Genomic DNA, 17,184 nt, shown 5'->3' with positions numbered 1-17,184 from the left:
TGGCGGGCGCCTGTAGTCCCAGCTACTCGGGAGGCTGAGGCAAGAGAATTGCTTAAGCCCAGGAGTTGGAGGTTGCTGTGAGCTGTGTGAGGCCACGGCACTCTACCAAGGGCCATAAAGTGAAACTCTGTCTCTACAAAAAAAAAAAAAAAAAAAAAAAAATTCAATGTATTCAAATTAAAAATCAAATCCCTACTTTTCTCTAAAGAATTAAAGTTCAACTTACAAATTTTACTCTATATAAACAAATTCTACTTGTTTTTAAACTTTAAAAATTCTACTTGTTTTTAAACTTTACAAATTATACTCAATGTTTTAAAGTATATTCAGGAACGTTAAATGTTCCACTCTTTTTAGAGTACTTCAGTTGTCTAACTTAGCTCTTGAAAACAATTTTTTTATTTTTAATACATTTCTGGTCACATAAAAGATTATTAAAGCCAATGACTGTACTACTGACTATTAAATTTCCCCTTGCAGTTTTCAGTCAAATAAAAGGCCATTTTAACACACATACTTAACCTAGAAAGTGATCAAACAATAAAGAACAAAAGTTGCATAATTAAAGAGGAAAAATCCTACATTTAGATTGAAACTTTACATTTGTCTGAAAGAATGATGCTTAGAAACATACATACATATATCTTAGTGATAATCAAATCACTTACTTTCAAGAGAAGGAAGCAAGTTGTTCAGAATCAAGATAGTAGACTAAGTTAATGTGTTTGCTTCCTAATCATCTAAATAAAAGTATAGAATTGTAAAAAAGAATCAAATGCCTAACAGTAGAAAACTTAAGGGATATGTGGGAATTCATCAAGGGATGGTTTCTGAAAAACAGAAAGCAAAATGAAATAAAGAAAAGAAAGTCAAACAGAAAGCAAAATGAAATAAAGAAAAGAAAGTCACTCTACCCATTATATGCTACCAGAGAACTATAGTAAAACTGGGAGCCAGCTGTGCATTTAGAAGTACAGAACTGGCAGGTATAAAAGAGGATAGAAATGAGAAATGGAAAACAGGGAAAATAATTGAAGATTTCTGGAATAAGTGTGCCAGTGATCCTCCACCTACAGAGCACAGGCAGTTTCTCTAATGAAAACAATTTGGGGAAAGCTAAGGCTCCTGGTATAGAGGTAAGGAAAGGGAGAGGAAAAGGGAGAAGAAAGGAAAAGAGGAGTAGAAGGGGAAGGTGGGTAGGGAGAGGAAAGGAAACATATACTCACAATATTTCTTAGTATTAAAAAATTTGAAAGCAGGGCTCAGCTCCTGTAGCTCAGCAGCCAGGGCGCCAGCCACATATATGGGGGCTGGTGGGTTCAAACCCAGCCCGGGCCTGCCAAACAACAACAACAAAAATAGCCGGGCGTTGTGGTGGGCACCTGTAGTCCCAGCTACTTGGGAGACTGAGGCAAGAGAATTGCTTTAGCCCAGGAGTTGGAGGTTGCTGTGAGCTGTGACACAACAGTACTCTACCAAGGGCAACAAAGTGAAACTCTGTCTCAAAAAAAAAAATTAAAGCAGATGCTAAAAGATGGATGCTAGAATAATAGAGAAATGCAATGGAAATTACCAGAAAAAAAGCTCCTCAACCTAGCCAAACTTTCAGTCAAGTAGAAGATAGAAGACATTTTCTGACATGCAAAGAGTTAAAAAGCGTACTTCCCTTTTGTGGGGGTAAGTTATTAAAGTCATGGAAGAAGTTTTGAGGTAGTTCATCAAAACCAACTGGTAAAGCAATTAAAAGAAATGAACACGGAATCTAGAAAATCGTTCTCAATCTAGGACAGCAAAGAAGAAAATTTCCAAGATAACAGCTATGCTTCAAATTAAGTAATAAAAAGGCAAGTTCCCCTCAGGCAAATAACATAGTAAGGCAGCCTAACATTTTTGGGCAATGGGAAAAGACTTGTTATTTCTATACTATTTAGACTGATTTTAATTCCAATGGCCAGAAGAGAGCCTGATCTCTCAGCCAGAGCACAGGGAAATTCAGATGAATAGGTTATTTAATCTGGAGACAAAGAAGCTCTTTTCCATCCCCTGCATAGCCTTGCACTGGCTAACATTTAAGAGAAATAGATAAGGAAAGTATGTATACCAATTCTCTAGCTCATCTAACCTGGGAGAAGAAGTATTTAAAATGATTGTTGGTGGTTCCCTAAATTCTACAGCTTTCTACTGCTACAATCTGTGAAAATGACAGAGTTCTTTCATTGGGCTCCATCAAAACCGTCATTATCCACTAACTTCAACTGTACTTATATCCTATGAATGGAGAACAAAATTCTATTGGATGATCATAAGTTTTGGGGAACAAATGAAACTTTTACTGGGAAATGGTGGCCAGCAAATGTACATAATGACAAATTTTGATTTAGAAAACATTCTTTTCCAACAATGGTAACAACTGACAGACAGAAACTATCCTGTGAATTCAAGAATGGATATTAAGCCAAGTGTTCAATGTTAAGTACTTCTTTAGGTTGAGGAAGTTAGCGAGCCACTTTTATTTCAGAAAATCTAAATTTTTGCACTACTGGCCTATATTTGCCTTATTTGAAAGAGTGGCCCTTAGTTTCACAGTTTCCATTAAATTCTAACATACCCCATTGTTCCTAAATACTGCCCAAACCAAAGACAAGGCAGTGGTCAAAATCAGACCTACTACTTAACTCACGCCTATAATTGGGAAAGTAAGTTCTGCTTAAGCTGACTGATTTGAGACATGTGGTAAATAATATTCAGAAGCTTCTCCGCAAGGTGAAGAAGTCCAGAACTGGCCCTTCACTGTACCTGGGTCCAATAATAACCTGAAACTAGAAATTATTTTCAGCTTAAAACATTTAATTAAAAATGGTAGCTTACATAATACCATTTTTTTGCATCCTTGAATAAGACATTATTGTTAGGACCATTTTCTCTTTTCTTAACTATGAACTATTTTCTTTTATTTTGGTCATTCCCCAGATTTATTGTTAAATTTGTTGGTGTACAGTCTATAAAAATGTATATCCTTTATAGAAAAACCTGTTACATGACACAAAAATCTCAACTGGCATGTGAAGACTTAGCCACAACCATACAAAATAGATCAGTTTAGTGATCTAGTTAGACCAGGAAACTATTTCTCTCAATGTCATCAAGAGTATGTATCATGAGAAAGCAGGATATCCCTCTGGGAAGTTGGGAAGGTAGAAACTAATCTTAGAAGGTCAAACATTTATTCCAAACATTTCTAACATATAAATCTTTCTTAATTCTATCCTACTTATACACAAAATTCCTACCCATCACCTCAAACCAACCTGTGACATGGATATTAAAACATAAAAACACGTGTTTATCTGCTAGCATGTGTATGTGCTTATTCTTGAAGATTGCTTTTGGTTGGAAGCATGGACATTTATACTGACAGGGTGAATGCGAATTAATTTAACAATTATTTAGGGCGGACCATATGAAAAGCACATCTTTAAAAATTAGTTGATATAAAAGTTAAATATACATGTTTCTTTTTTCTATTCAAGGATAGCAGTTAGGAATACAATATTATCCCTGAGTATAGCAGTTAGGAATACAATATTATCCCTGAGTAAGCTTTATACAGGGGTATCCAACCTATGGTTTATGGGCCACATGCAGATTATGTCAGGATTGTTTTGTTTATCTACAGTGACAGACATCATGAAAAGTACACACAAACCTGGTGTTCTTTGTTTTTTTGCTCTTCACTTTTCATTACTGTTTGTATATTTAATTTGAAACCCAAGACAACTCTTATTCCAGTGTGCATGAGAAAATAAAAAAGGTTGGACACTCCTGCTTCTTTGGCCAAGATCCACAATTAAAATCTCTAAGATATTCTTCCATTTGTTTCTTTTTTTTTTTTTTTTTTTGTGGTTTTTGGCCGGGGCTGGGTTTGAACCTGCCACCTCCGGCATATGGGACCGGTGCCCTACTTCTTGAGCCACAGGCGCCACCCCATTTGTTTCTTTAATAACACCTTTCCTCAACTTTTCTAATCAGCTCTTTAGAGCAACTCTTAATGGAGAAAGAGTAAAAGATGGAGGAAATTATCATCATTATTATTATTTTCATTTCAAACAAGGGGAAGGGCTGTAGGCAGACTGTAGGTTCCAAATTAAATACTTTATTTTTGTATTCAACTAATCTTATCATGGGACAAACAGGCTGATACAATTTCTTCTTTACATTGCCTGTGCAAAAACTACTTCATTCCTGTTTTAACAGTAGCTTTATTATTTCTGGCTATACCAAATAAGAGCATCTTCACCCAATGTAATCTCCTCAGTCTGTGGGGACTAAAGACCTCATCTGAAGATGCCAATGTTTCAGCTTCTGTATACCCAAATGTCCTTGTTTTAATTTCTTTTTTATTGTTTCATCAATAGACTGTCCAAGACGTCGATGCACTATGACTAAGAACCAGAATAGAACAACACTATTTTACTTTTAATCTCTTGACTCAAAAATACCCAGTAAATTCTTGGCCCTTCCTAACTGGAAAAGCCATTGATTACATTGCGTTTATGACAACTATTCCTATTAGAGTTTCTTTTTAAGTCTACACTGCCAGTTTGAGGGTTTTGTTTGGTTTTAGAGGGAAGAGAGCTATAGTTATTTTGGTTAAAAAATAAAATAAATTAAAACTTTTAAAAATTGGTTAAGATTCTTTATAAATCGATTTCTAATGAGAAAGGAAATACACAATCTAGGAAGTTGGTTTAAACAAGTAAACCACTAACTAAAACTAAATTCTAAAATATACTTTAGTAAACAAACTTATAAAGCAGGTTTTTGAAATTTTCTATACTTACAGGCAAATGAGTAAACACTTGAAAAATGCTTCTCAAAAAATTAATAAGGTCCATTAAATAACCACTAGCTCTTCCATCTGGCTCGGACATTGTCCAGTCATAATCAGCAAGCTGAACAAATTCATCAATTTTCTGATTAAGTTTGGTATATATTTCTCCTTCTGCTGCATGTCGAGCATCCTGATGGGGAAAAAAAACCACAAAGAAAAATGAAACATAATTACAGAAGCAGATAATAAGTTTTCCAAAAATTCTAATTTTATTTTATATTTTTCTTTGGTCTAATATTTTAGTCATTAATTCAAAGTCCAGGAAAACTGTTGCTTTTTTTGTTATCTGTACTCTATTTATTTGATTGGACATTACATCTTTTCTTCCTTCTTTTCTAACCTCACTCTCACCATTTTTTTTCTTTGTATGATAGTATACTTTGATATTAATTCCTGAATTGTTCTCATAAGTCTAAGAGGACCCGTAAGAGAAACAGAAGTAAAAAAATAGAAGTTGTCAAGAATGCAGAAGACCACACATCAATTGATTCTCTGAGAGAAATTAAGTTGGACTATCACAGAAGAAATGGAATAGTTGATTGAGGAAGGTGATATAGAGACTGAGACAGTTCATTTCTCTGAGGAGAAAAGAAACAGTAAAAGAGACATGAGCAAAAACAGCAGAGTAAGGATTTCCAAACATTCTGTCTTTCATAAAAACAATAAGGAAACTATCAAAACTTACCAAAATAAACTTTATCAAAACTCTAAAAATTAATCCAAAACTTCCAACAATCCATGAAGAATTTATTCAAGAAAAACAACAGAATTCTGTTAAGAAAATGAGCTTTCTAGCATTCTAATGTACTTTATTTCCATTTCTTCTCTCCTGCTCTAGCTCCATAACACCTCTGAAAATCAATACCTCAAAACCATCATGAAAATCAGCAGCCAGTCATCAAACGGAGCAAAACAAGGCGAGAGCTCCCTCAAGGCCACATTCTTCCCAAAATATCATTAGTTGACCACTCTGGTAGATCCTTGGAAGACCCTATCCCCACTTACAGGGATGTCTTCATTTGACCAGAATCATGGGTTTCCAGTACAGAAAGCCTTTTCTCTATGGCTATTTGTCAAAAACAATTAGAGGCAATTGTTTAACACAGAGGATGCCTGAGATGGTAGATGACAGTTGGGGCACACAACAGGTAAATTAAAAAGCTTAAAAACTGGGGAGAGACATATCCACAGTTGGCTTTGAAAAGCTCTGACAGATTTCTGGGAATCAGAAGGCCATCTGCATGTGTCAGGTTGTGTACATGCACAGGAGAGATCTGAGAAAGCTCTAAGATCTCCTTTGGGGCTGAACTTGGAGCTCTGTGAAAGAAGAAAGTGAAAGTAAAAGCAGAGTTATTAACTTCCTGTCTCAGGGTTTAAGGCATGCCCCAACAAGTATACAGAGCTCCTCAGCAGAGACTTGGGGAGTTACTGGCTCTAGGCTTTTAAGGAAATCTGTGTCTAATCACTGGCTGATCACTATGCTGACCAAGCAGAGACCTCTCAGTAGCCACCCATGAGAAAGAAAACAGACTTTATCAATTTAGCTCCAAAAAAATCACAGAACAAAAAACAACAAATAGGATAAACAACAAACCTTAGGGAAGGGAGAACAATCAAACTTCCAAAGTTGCCACATTATATTATTTAAAATTTCCAGTTAACAAAAAATTACAAGTAATGCAAAGAAACAAAGTATGACTCAGACATAAGGAAAAAAGCAATCAGGGTGGCGCCTGTGGCTCAAAGGGGTAGGGCGCCAGCCCCATATGCCGGAGGTGGCGGGTTCAAACCCAGCCCCGGCCAAAAACAAAAAAAAAAAAAAGAAAAAAGCAATCAATAGAAACTGAGGAAGCCCAGATATTGGACTTAGAAGACAAAATCTTTAAATAAATTATTTAAAATATGTTCAAAGAACAAAAGGAAACCATGTCTAAAGAACTTTTAAGAAAATATGAGAACAATGCCTCACCAAATAGAGAATTTATTAAATGAGACAGAAATTATTAACAATAACAATAAATGAAAGGAAAAATCATTAAAGGGGTTCGATCTTGGATTTGAGCAGACAGAAAAAAATAGAAGACCTGATCAACAATGTAATCAACTAGACCTGACAGATATCTGTAGAACACTACACAACAACAGCAAACCACACATTATTCTCAAGTGACTATGGGACACACTGTACAAAAGAACATATGTTAGGACATAAAACAAGTGTTATAAGCACTGAAGGTATACAAAGTATTTTCTCCAATCACAATGGAATAAAATCTAAAATTAATAATAGGACATTTGCAAAATTTGCATTTATGTGGAAATTAAGCAAGAGATTCAAATAACCAATGGATAAAGAGATTATAATTAGAAAATACTATAAGATAAATGAAAACAAAAGCACAATACCAAAACTTATGGTATGTAAGCAAAGTAGTGCTTAGAGGAGAATTTGTAACTATAATGTCTATATTATAAAACAGGGAAGATCTCATATCACTAACTTAAACTTCCATATTAAGAATCTAGAAAAAGAAGAAATGGTAGTGCTGGGTTCTTAACTCGGGCAGCAGCACTAAGGGAGGGACAACTAGGCATGTGGCCTTTGGAACCAAGTCAAAAGATCTCCATGCCTATCCTTTTCTTTGAAAGGATCACATGTACTTCAACAGGGAGCATCTTGAAAGTTAAACCTGGATACATCTCTGCCTTTCCCTCAGGTCTTTTTGGGCTGTGCCCAAGTCCCTTGAATTCTTTTCACCACCTTATTAAGGAAGGTGAACAACCTGCCATCTTGTGGAACTAGATTTAATTTGATTTGGGTACCAATGTTATATTTCTGGCTAAATCTATCTAAACTCTTAGCTTGATTAAAAAGAGAGCTGGTATCACTCGCCATTATTAGTAACACTGTATTTGAATGCACTTTAGCCTAATATACAATTTTTATCATGTCTATGAATAACAGCACTATAAAGACATCAGGATAAGTAAAACAGTCCCTGTCCTCAATGATCTCACAATCCATGCTGAGATATAACAAAACATGACTAATGCTATATTAGAAGCTTAACACAGCATCCTGAGCAAACAAAGGAGAATATATTAATAATTAGTACTGGTTTGATAGATTAGACAAAGCTTTGTGGAAGAGATGTCATTTGAATTGAAATTTCAAAAATATAATCAGGAACCTTACCAAGTATTTTGGCTTGTATGCCTTAAGAAATAAAGAAAAGGGGCCAGGAGCAGTGGCTCACACCTGTAATCTTAGCACTCTAGGAGGCCAAGGCAGGTGAATTGCTTGAGCTCACATGTTCGAGACCAGCCTGAGCAAAAGCGAGACCCCATCTCTACTAAAAATAGAAAACTGAGGTAAGAGGATTGCTTGAGCCTGTGCTGGAGTTTGCTGCATGAGCTATGATGCCAGGGCACTCCACCCAGGGCAAAAGCTTGAGACTCTGTCTCAAAAAAAAAAAAAAAAAGAATGAATGAAAGAAAAGGAAAATATGAATAATCGAATGTACCATTTCTCCACTTTAATACTTTTTGGGCTCCCTCTCAAATTTTCACACTAACTACTTACTACTACTCACTGCCAGAATGGGAAGGGGAAAACCACTTAGTGGTAGACATCTTTCCATTTGCATGCCTGCTTTTATAGTAGAATTGGAACAGGAATTCCAAGATTTTTCTTCTCTCCCCACTCAGAGGGTCTAACACAAAGTTGACAATAATCAGTGAATTTCAACAGTGCTTCTCCTCAACTATATAAAAAAGTAAAAATAAACACTATTTTTAGATAAAACAGGAATTTAAGATGTTAATGGTATTAACTAAAATTTCAATGAAGCTCTACTAAATACGGTAGTAGCAGAACAAGTTCTGATTCAAAATACTAACTTAGAAAGTCCGATGGTGGGAGATTGGCTCCAGGCCTTTTCTTGGATACCAAAATCTGCAGATGCTCAAGTCCCGAATATAAAATGGCATAATACTTGAATTTGACCTATAAATACCCTCCTGGATACTTTAAATCATCTCTAGGTTACTTATAACCCCCAATAAAATGTTAATTCTATGTAATAGTTGTTATACTGTCATGTTCAGTCAGTAATGACAAGAAAATGAAGTCTATACATGTTCAATACAGACACAACCATTCATCTTTTTTCTTCGCCAAGTATTTTTGATCTGTGTTGGCTGAATCCACAGATGCAGAACCCATAAATATGAAGGGCTGACTGTAGTAAGTTAAGCCTTCATCTCTCTCCATTAAAATTTCTAATAAAATGCAAATCTCCTCTTAACAATCTTAAGATTAGAGTTTATCAATAAGACCATGTCAGTCCCTAAAATATTCAGCACTCTCAGTAACACATGAACAAAACACCCACTAAAATGTAAGCTCCATTAGGGCAGGAAGTTCGTATCTGCTTTCAATCAGTAATATACCCCTAAACACCTAGAACAGTGCTTGGCACATAGTAGACAGTAGGTGAGTACTTGTTAAAAGAATAAAGGAAATCTCTTCTATCTTGAAAAACTTCCTACTCAAGCTGGGGGGAAAAGTACCACAGATAAAATAATCACAAAATGAAGAGATATGAACAAATTAGTATTGGCTACATGTACAGTAAATGTATAGTAAAAAAGGAGAGATTCCATTGGCTGGAAAGGTTTCATGGTAGAAAAATAGGAACTTAGGAAGAAGTGCTTATGTCACTTACTATTCTAGTTAATGTAATATTTTTGAGTAACAAATTAACCCCAAAGCTCAGTGGCTTAAATTAATGAGCATTTTATTATACTTACACAGGTACTACGGGGTCAGGAAACAGTGGGTATGACTTTGCTCTACAATATCTGAGACCTCAGCTGGGATGACCTGAAGACTGCCAACAAGACTCAACAGCTGGGGGTTAGAATCATTTGGAGGTTTCTTCACTCAAATGTCTGGCACCTGGCTAACAGGCAACTGGGCTTCTTACTCGGCAGCACAGGGCTCCAAGCCAGTGTGTTCTGTGCTTGGAATAAAATGAAGCTGCATTTCTACCTAAGGGCTTTTAGAAAATATAGTCATGTATAAACTCTACTTAGACTTCCTGGACCATAAGCACGTTATGTTTTGAATTAAAGCTAAGTAGTGATAGCTAAACATTTTAGTAAACATCTATGATTTATCATCTATCATCCATTCTTCCAAATATGTTTTGGAAAATCACCTTGCCCCAATACACAGTTATGAGATTTGAGTATAATTGAACACACAGGTCCAGGGATGATCTTGATCAATTTAAGTCACTTAGCAATTCCCATCCTCTTACCTATAAGGAATTCCACAACAGCTAGTGGAGGAAGGTAGTCTCTCTTCCTTTAAAGGACAAGGCATGAAGATGTAAGGTTTGAAATTGTGATCAAGTAGCCATTTTGCTACCAAAAGAAGAAAGTCTAGAGCTACTGGGTCACCATGAATAGTCTGAAGATAAAGCCAAAATTGTATAAAGCAGAGTTAAAAGATTAAGGAACTCTGGGTCCTTGGTGATATCTCCTGAACCTGAAATCTGTCCTACTCTTGGACTTCTCAGTTTCACTGGCCAATAATTTCTCTTTATTAAGAAAGTTTTTCTGTCAGTTCCTCTCAATTTTCTTTCCTTTCTTGTATTTCTATTATTTCAAAATATTATGGTGGTACAATTATTTTTGGTTACATGGATCACTTTTATTATGCTTGGGTCAGGATTATAAGTGTGTCCATCACCCAAATAGTGATCACTGTACCTGTTATGTAGGTTTTCACCCATCCCCCTCCCCACCCCACTTGATTTCTACCTAGTTTTACTTCCCTCTATACACATCAGTGTATTTTATTTTCTTTGTGGTTATTGTGAATGGTATTGAGTCTTTGATTTGAATCTCAGCTTGACAGTTATTAATGTTCGGAAATACTGATTTATGTACACTGATTTTGTAAACTGAGACTCTGAATTTATTTATCAATTCCAGGAGTCTCTTGGTGGAGTCTTTGGCATTTTCGTTTTTGGCAAAATGTGACAGTCTGAACTTCTTTCCTTGATTTGGATACCCTTATTTTCTTTCTATTGCCTGATTACTCCGGCTAGGACATCCAGCAGTATGTTGAAAAGAAGTGGTGATGATGGGCACCCTTGTCTTGTTCCTGGTTTTTATTGAGAAGGCTTTCAACTTTTTCCCATTCAGTATAATGCTGGCTCTGGGTTTACCATATATGGGCTTTTATAATGTTGAGATATGTTCCTTCTATGCTTAATTTGTTGAAGGTTTTTATATTGAAAGGGTGTTGGATTTTGTCAAATGCTTTTTCTGCCTCTATTGAGATGATCACATGGATTTTGTTTTTGCTTATGTTTATGTGGTGAATCACTTTTAGAGATTTATGTATATTGAACCATCCTTGCATCCCTGGGATGAAGGTCACTTGGTCATGGTGGATTACTTTTTTGATGTACTCTTGATTGTGACTTCCTAGTATTTTACTGAAAATCTCTACATCTATAGCCACAAGGGATATTGGCCTATAGTTTTCTTTTTTAGTTGCATCCTTTTCTGACTTTGGTATCAAAGTGATACTGGCTTCATAAAATGACTTAGAGAGGAGTCCCTACTTCTCGATGTTATGGAATAATTTCTGAAGTATGGGTACCAGCTCTTCTTCAAGTATTTGGTAAAATTCAGCTGTGAATCCATCTGGTCTGGGGCTTTTTTTTGTTGGAAGCCTTTTTATTACTACTTCAATCTCATTGCTTGCTATTGGTCTGTTCAGGAGTTCTATTTCTTCCTCACTCAGTCTTGGGAAGTTGTATGTTTCCAGGAATTTGTCCATTTCTCTAGGTTGAGTTTATATGTGTAGACATTTTCATTGTATTCACAGATGATATTTCATATTTCTGTGGTATAAGTTGTAACATCTCCTTTTTCATTTTTTAATGGACTTATTTTGGTCATGTCTCTTCTATTTCTGGTTAATCTAGCAAGAGGTCTATCAATTTTATTTATCTTTTCAAAAAACCAACCTTTTGTTTCACTGATCCTTTGTACTGTTTTTTTGTTTTCCATTTCACTTAGTTGTGCTCTGATCTTCAATAATTCTTTTCTTCTTCTAGCTTTGGATTTGGTTTGCTTTTTTTAGTTCCTTGAGACGTGTCATTAGATGGTTGATTTGTGATCTTTCTGTCTTTTGATGTAGGCATTTTAAGGCTATGACTTTTCCTCTTAGGACTGGTTTAGCTGAATCCCACAGATTTTGCTATGTGTCCCCTTTGTCACTCAATTCAAGGAATCTTTTGATTTCCATCTTAATTTCGTTATTGACCCAATAACTGTTCAGCGGCATATTGTTTGATTTCATGACTTATGTAAAATTGAGTGTTTCTCTTGGAGTTGATTTCTACTTGTTCCACTGTGGCCTAAGAAGATACACTGGTATAATTTCTATTATGTTATTGTAATATATTTTATTACTATTTAAAAAAATTTTTGAAACATGTTTTGTGGCCTAAGATAATCAATCTTGGAGAATGTTCTATGGCTGATGAAAAGAATGTCTATTTAGTAGTTTTAAATTTCCAAGGAGGAAAATCCCTGAGTGGGGGTCTGGGAGACCTGGTTCTACCAGTAACCCACTGTTATGAACTTGGGCCTCAGTCCCTATTAAGTTTCTATCTATAAGAGTACCTGGACATGAAGCATGAAAGCTCAAGGGTACTTGAGCCCACAAATTGTAATTTTGAACCTATGGCTTGTCCAAACCCCCAAAGTGTTGACTTGGTCTAATTCCCCAAACTTGTCAATAGGAAGAACTTTCTAGGATGCTTATTAATAGAACAGATACCCAGGGCCTTTTCCTGGAAGAACTGATTCAGTGTATTTGGTTATGGTTTAGGAATCTCATTTTAACCAGCCCCCTGGGTGATCTATAGGATTTGCAAGTTTGGGAAAGAATGGTGTCATTCATTTTAACATTACTGAATGCCCAAGGTTTAGCTGGCTCAAGGAGGTTATAGTCTAGTCACTAAACAGAAATGTAAATGCAAAGTTCTTCACTAGGATATCAACATGAAGGTTTCCTCCTCAGCATGGTGTCCTAGGAGCCCTAAAAAGGGGCCAGCTGCACAAGAGACTAGGAAGTCCAAAAAGAGCAGAGATCTACCATCAGGAGTCTAGCTCAGAGAGGGCTGGCCTGGCTTGTCACACCGGCTTTCTAGGAAATAAGTCCCCTGGAGTTCTCAGTGGAGTGGCTGAGGCCACATTCCCACCAACAGACATGGGTAGAAATAGGAAATGAGAGGATGTGGGGGCAAGGATGGACTGGAAGGGGACAATTGGGAGAGGCTGGGGGAGATCTCCCAGATCACTCTCATCTGCCACCTAGGCATGCTCTTGGCTTCTCCATAGTAGCGGCTCTATGCCTTGTGCCTCCTGTGATAGAAGAAGGTGCCAATGCATGGCCACTTCCACCCTCCTTCAAAAAATTAACAAAGATTTTTTTCTGAAAGTTTCGGCCAAAAACATGGGTGTGTGTTATACATGACACAGTAACTTCAGCTTTCTGGCTTCTGTGTTTTATACCAATTCCTCCTTTGATTTCCATAACTTATGTAGAATTTCCTCATCTCTGGTGATTAAAATATTACCCATGCTCCAAACTGATGTAAATACTCAAATGCCTTCAGGATCTAGGCAGGTAACAAGAAGTATGGCAGGTAGGTCATTATGGTAGGTAGGACAATTATAGCATGTGTAAGTTTCAAATGTATTCAAACTCAAAACATTTGGAAAAACTGCAAAACCAAATCAAATGCATCTGCAGAACCAAATTTATCTATTTGTTATATACTGTTGTTACTTGTGTGTAGTTATCTGCCCTTCTAGATGAAAAAATTCTAGTCATTAGGAACCATTCCATATTTTATTATACTATCACAAACTACCACAGTGACACAGAAATTTTTTATGCCCAATAAACATCATAGAACATATCCCCTATGTGAAAAATAGCAATCACTTCAGATGAACACTTCTAAGGAATCACTATTTTATTCACAGGAATATCTTTTGGTATACAATCAAAGTGTTACTTTAGATACGACAAAATATTTCATTACTTGCTCCTTATCAAAGTGGCTTCAATTCCTCATAGAGCTACCTGCTAACTATTCCACTTAGGAACAGCAATATAAATTTTAAACTATATGTAAATGCAAAATGGTACAGTATTTTGGAAGACAAGTAAGCAGCTTTTTATAAACATAACTCTTACTGAGCGATACAGCAGAGAGCAAATCTATCCTTATTTGTCTTACATTTTTAATTTCCAAACACAGACACACGCTCATATCAAACTATCAAACTGTGAAACATTAATAGGAATTCAATGAGGCCTATTCAGCACTACTACAAATCATCAAAATATGAATAAAATCTAATACACTGTAGAAAATCAGCATACTTCTTTCCATTTTAATAAAATGTTCAATAACATTTATCTGCTCCTTGCTGATAATAAACAAAAAGAACAAATCTGGAGGCATCAAATTATCAAACTTGAAAGTATACTATAATGCTATAGTAACCAAAACAGCACGAAAAAGAGATACAAACCAATGGAACAGAACAAAGAATCCAGATATGAAAACATTTACGTGCGGCCAACTAATCTTTGACAAAGTAGCCAACAGTATAAACTGGGGAAAAGAACTCTATTCAATAAATAAAGCTGAGGGAATCGGATAGCCATATGCAGAAGAATGAAACAGGATCTATCTCTCTCACTACACACAACAATTAATTAAAGATGGATACAAGACTTAAATGTAAGATATGAAACCATAAGAATTCTGGAAAAGAATATAGGAAAAATTCTTCTAGTTATTGTGCTACACAAAGAATTTATGCCTAAGAACTCAAAGGCAATTACAGTAACAACAAAATAAACAAATTGGGACTTGATTAATCCAAAAGCTTCTGCACAGTTAAGGAAATAAGCAATAGAACAAATAGACAACCTATAGAGAATGGAAGAAAATATTTGCAAACTACCTACCTAATAAAGGGCTAACACCCATAATCTATAAAGAACTCAAACAAATCAGCAAGAAAAAAATACCCATAAAAGAGTAGGTGAAAGACATGAATAAAGTTTTTCAAAAGAAGTTAGAAAAACAGCCAATGTACACAAAAAACCTTCAACATCACTAATCATCAGGGAAATATAAATTAAAACCACAATTTGGTATCACCTTACCCCTGTTAGAATGGCTTTTATTAAAAATTTCTAAAACAACAGATACTGACATGCATCAAGAGAGAAAAGATCATGTTTACATGGATGGAGCTGGAACATATTCTTCTTAGTAAAGTATCTCAAGAATGGAAGAAAAAGTATCCAATGTACTCAGCCCAACTATGAAACTAATTTATGGCTTTCATATGAAACCTATAACTCAGTTATAACCTAAGAATAGGGGGAAGGGGGAGAGGGGGAGGGGGGAGGATGGGCGGAGGGAGGGTGATTGGTGGGATTACACCTGTGGTGCATCTTACAAGGGTACATGTGAAACTTAGTAAATGTAGAATATAAATGTCTTAACACAATAACTAAGAAAATGCCAGGAAGGCTATGTTAACCAGTGTGATGAAAATGTGTCAAACCGTCTATAAAACCAGTGTATGGTGCCCCATGATCCCATTAATGTACACAGCTATGATTTAATAATAAAAAAAAATTCCCAAAGGGGAAAAATAAAAGAGAGAGAAAAGAATGCTTATACATTGTTGGTGGGACTGCAAATTACTACAACTTCTATGGAAAACAGTCAGAGATTTCTCAAAGAACTAAAAATAGACCTATCATTTGACCCAGCAATCCCATTACTAGAAAGGAAAAGAAGTCATTTTATCAAAAAGACATCTGCATTCAAATGTTTATTAAAGCACAATCGCATAGATGTGGAATCAACCAAGTGCCCAAATAAAATGTGGCATACATACACTGTAGAGTACTATGCAGCCATAAAAATGAATGAATTAAAATCTTTTGCAGAAGTTTGGATAAAACTAGAGACTATTATCCTAAATGAAGTATCTCAAGAATGGGAAAACAAATACCACATATACTTTCTGATAAATTGGGACTAACCAAGGTGTATATCTGTGCACAATAGGAAGAAAGAAGAAGAGGAAGGGGAAAAAAACCTATCTAAGGAGAACAATGAACACTATTCAGGTGATGGGCACACTTATAGTCCTGACTAAAACATAACAAAAGCTATCCAATGTAACAAAAACATTTATACTCCCTTAATATTTTAAAATTTAAAAGAAGAAAAATTCAGCAGCACTATAAATCATGCAAACATGAATAAAATGTAATGCACTATGGAAAATCACTATACTTCTCTCCATTTTAGTAAGACATTTAAAATGCCAAAAAGGAGGCTGGGTGTGGTGGCTCATACCTATAATCCTAGCCCTCTGAGAAGCTGAGGCAAGTGGATCGCCTGAGCTCAGAGCAAGACCCCATCTCCAAAAGTAGCCAGGTATTCTGGCAGGCACCTGTAATCAATGCTAGCTACTCAGAAGGCTGAGGCAAGAGGATCACTTAAGCCCAAGAGTTTGAGGTTGCTGTGAGCTATGACACCACAGCACTCTACCAAGGGTGACAAAATAAGACTCTGTCTCAAAAATAAATAAAAAAATAAAATGCTAAAAAGGAACTGACATTTATTTGTTCGCTGTTGACAACAATTACCTCTAATTCTCAATTTGGGGGAATATAATAGAAAAATACCTGTAATAAAAACTGTTTTTTTGTTTGTTTGTTTTTTTCCAGCATTTGCTCACAGTAAATGAAATGAAAACTTTGGTTATATTTTTACATACCTTAAAAGTAGACAGTCCATAAAGTCTTGTGGTATGAACAGTTTCTTGAGAAATATTTGTAATGTTAGTAATAAAGTCCTCAAGGTATTTACAAGCTTGTTCCAGGTGTGTTGTGTTTATGATGATTTGCACCAGCTAGAAAACACAAAATAGAACAGGTAAAATACAAGCTACAGGTGTATAAAACCATGTAATTTTTAAAAATAAGATTATTACTTTCAGCAACTGTACCATTTCTGCATAATTATAGCATTACAGGATATAACTATCTGATTTCACAAACCTGCTGCAAATACTGCTAACATTTATTAAAATATATATACACACACACATACACACATAAACACATTCCAAGAGTCTAACTGCCAATTATTTTA

General features: G+C 35.6%; 1 protein-coding gene across 5 annotated transcripts in view; it reads right to left on the bottom strand.

Moving 5' to 3' along the window:
• Positions 1-17,184, bottom strand: part of EXOC6 (exocyst complex component 6) — a 232,339-nt gene that overhangs the window by 67,050 nt on the left and 148,105 nt on the right. For all 5 annotated transcript variants that reach the window (XM_053582721.1, XM_053582723.1, XM_053582724.1 and 2 more), the window contains 2 exons: positions 16,808-16,942; positions 4,842-5,021 (listed from right to left, as the gene is read on the bottom strand). In XM_053582721.1, the coding sequence (XP_053438696.1) occupies positions 4,842-5,021; positions 16,808-16,942 (315 nt within the window). The remainder of the gene's footprint in view (positions 1-4,841; positions 5,022-16,807; positions 16,943-17,184) is intronic.

Source organism: Nycticebus coucang, chromosome 3, assembly GCF_027406575.1.
Source record: "Nycticebus coucang isolate mNycCou1 chromosome 3, mNycCou1.pri, whole genome shotgun sequence".
Classification (NCBI taxonomy): Eukaryota; Metazoa; Chordata; class Mammalia; order Primates; family Lorisidae; genus Nycticebus; species Nycticebus coucang.
This window is presented reverse-complemented; position numbering and strand designations above follow the sequence as displayed.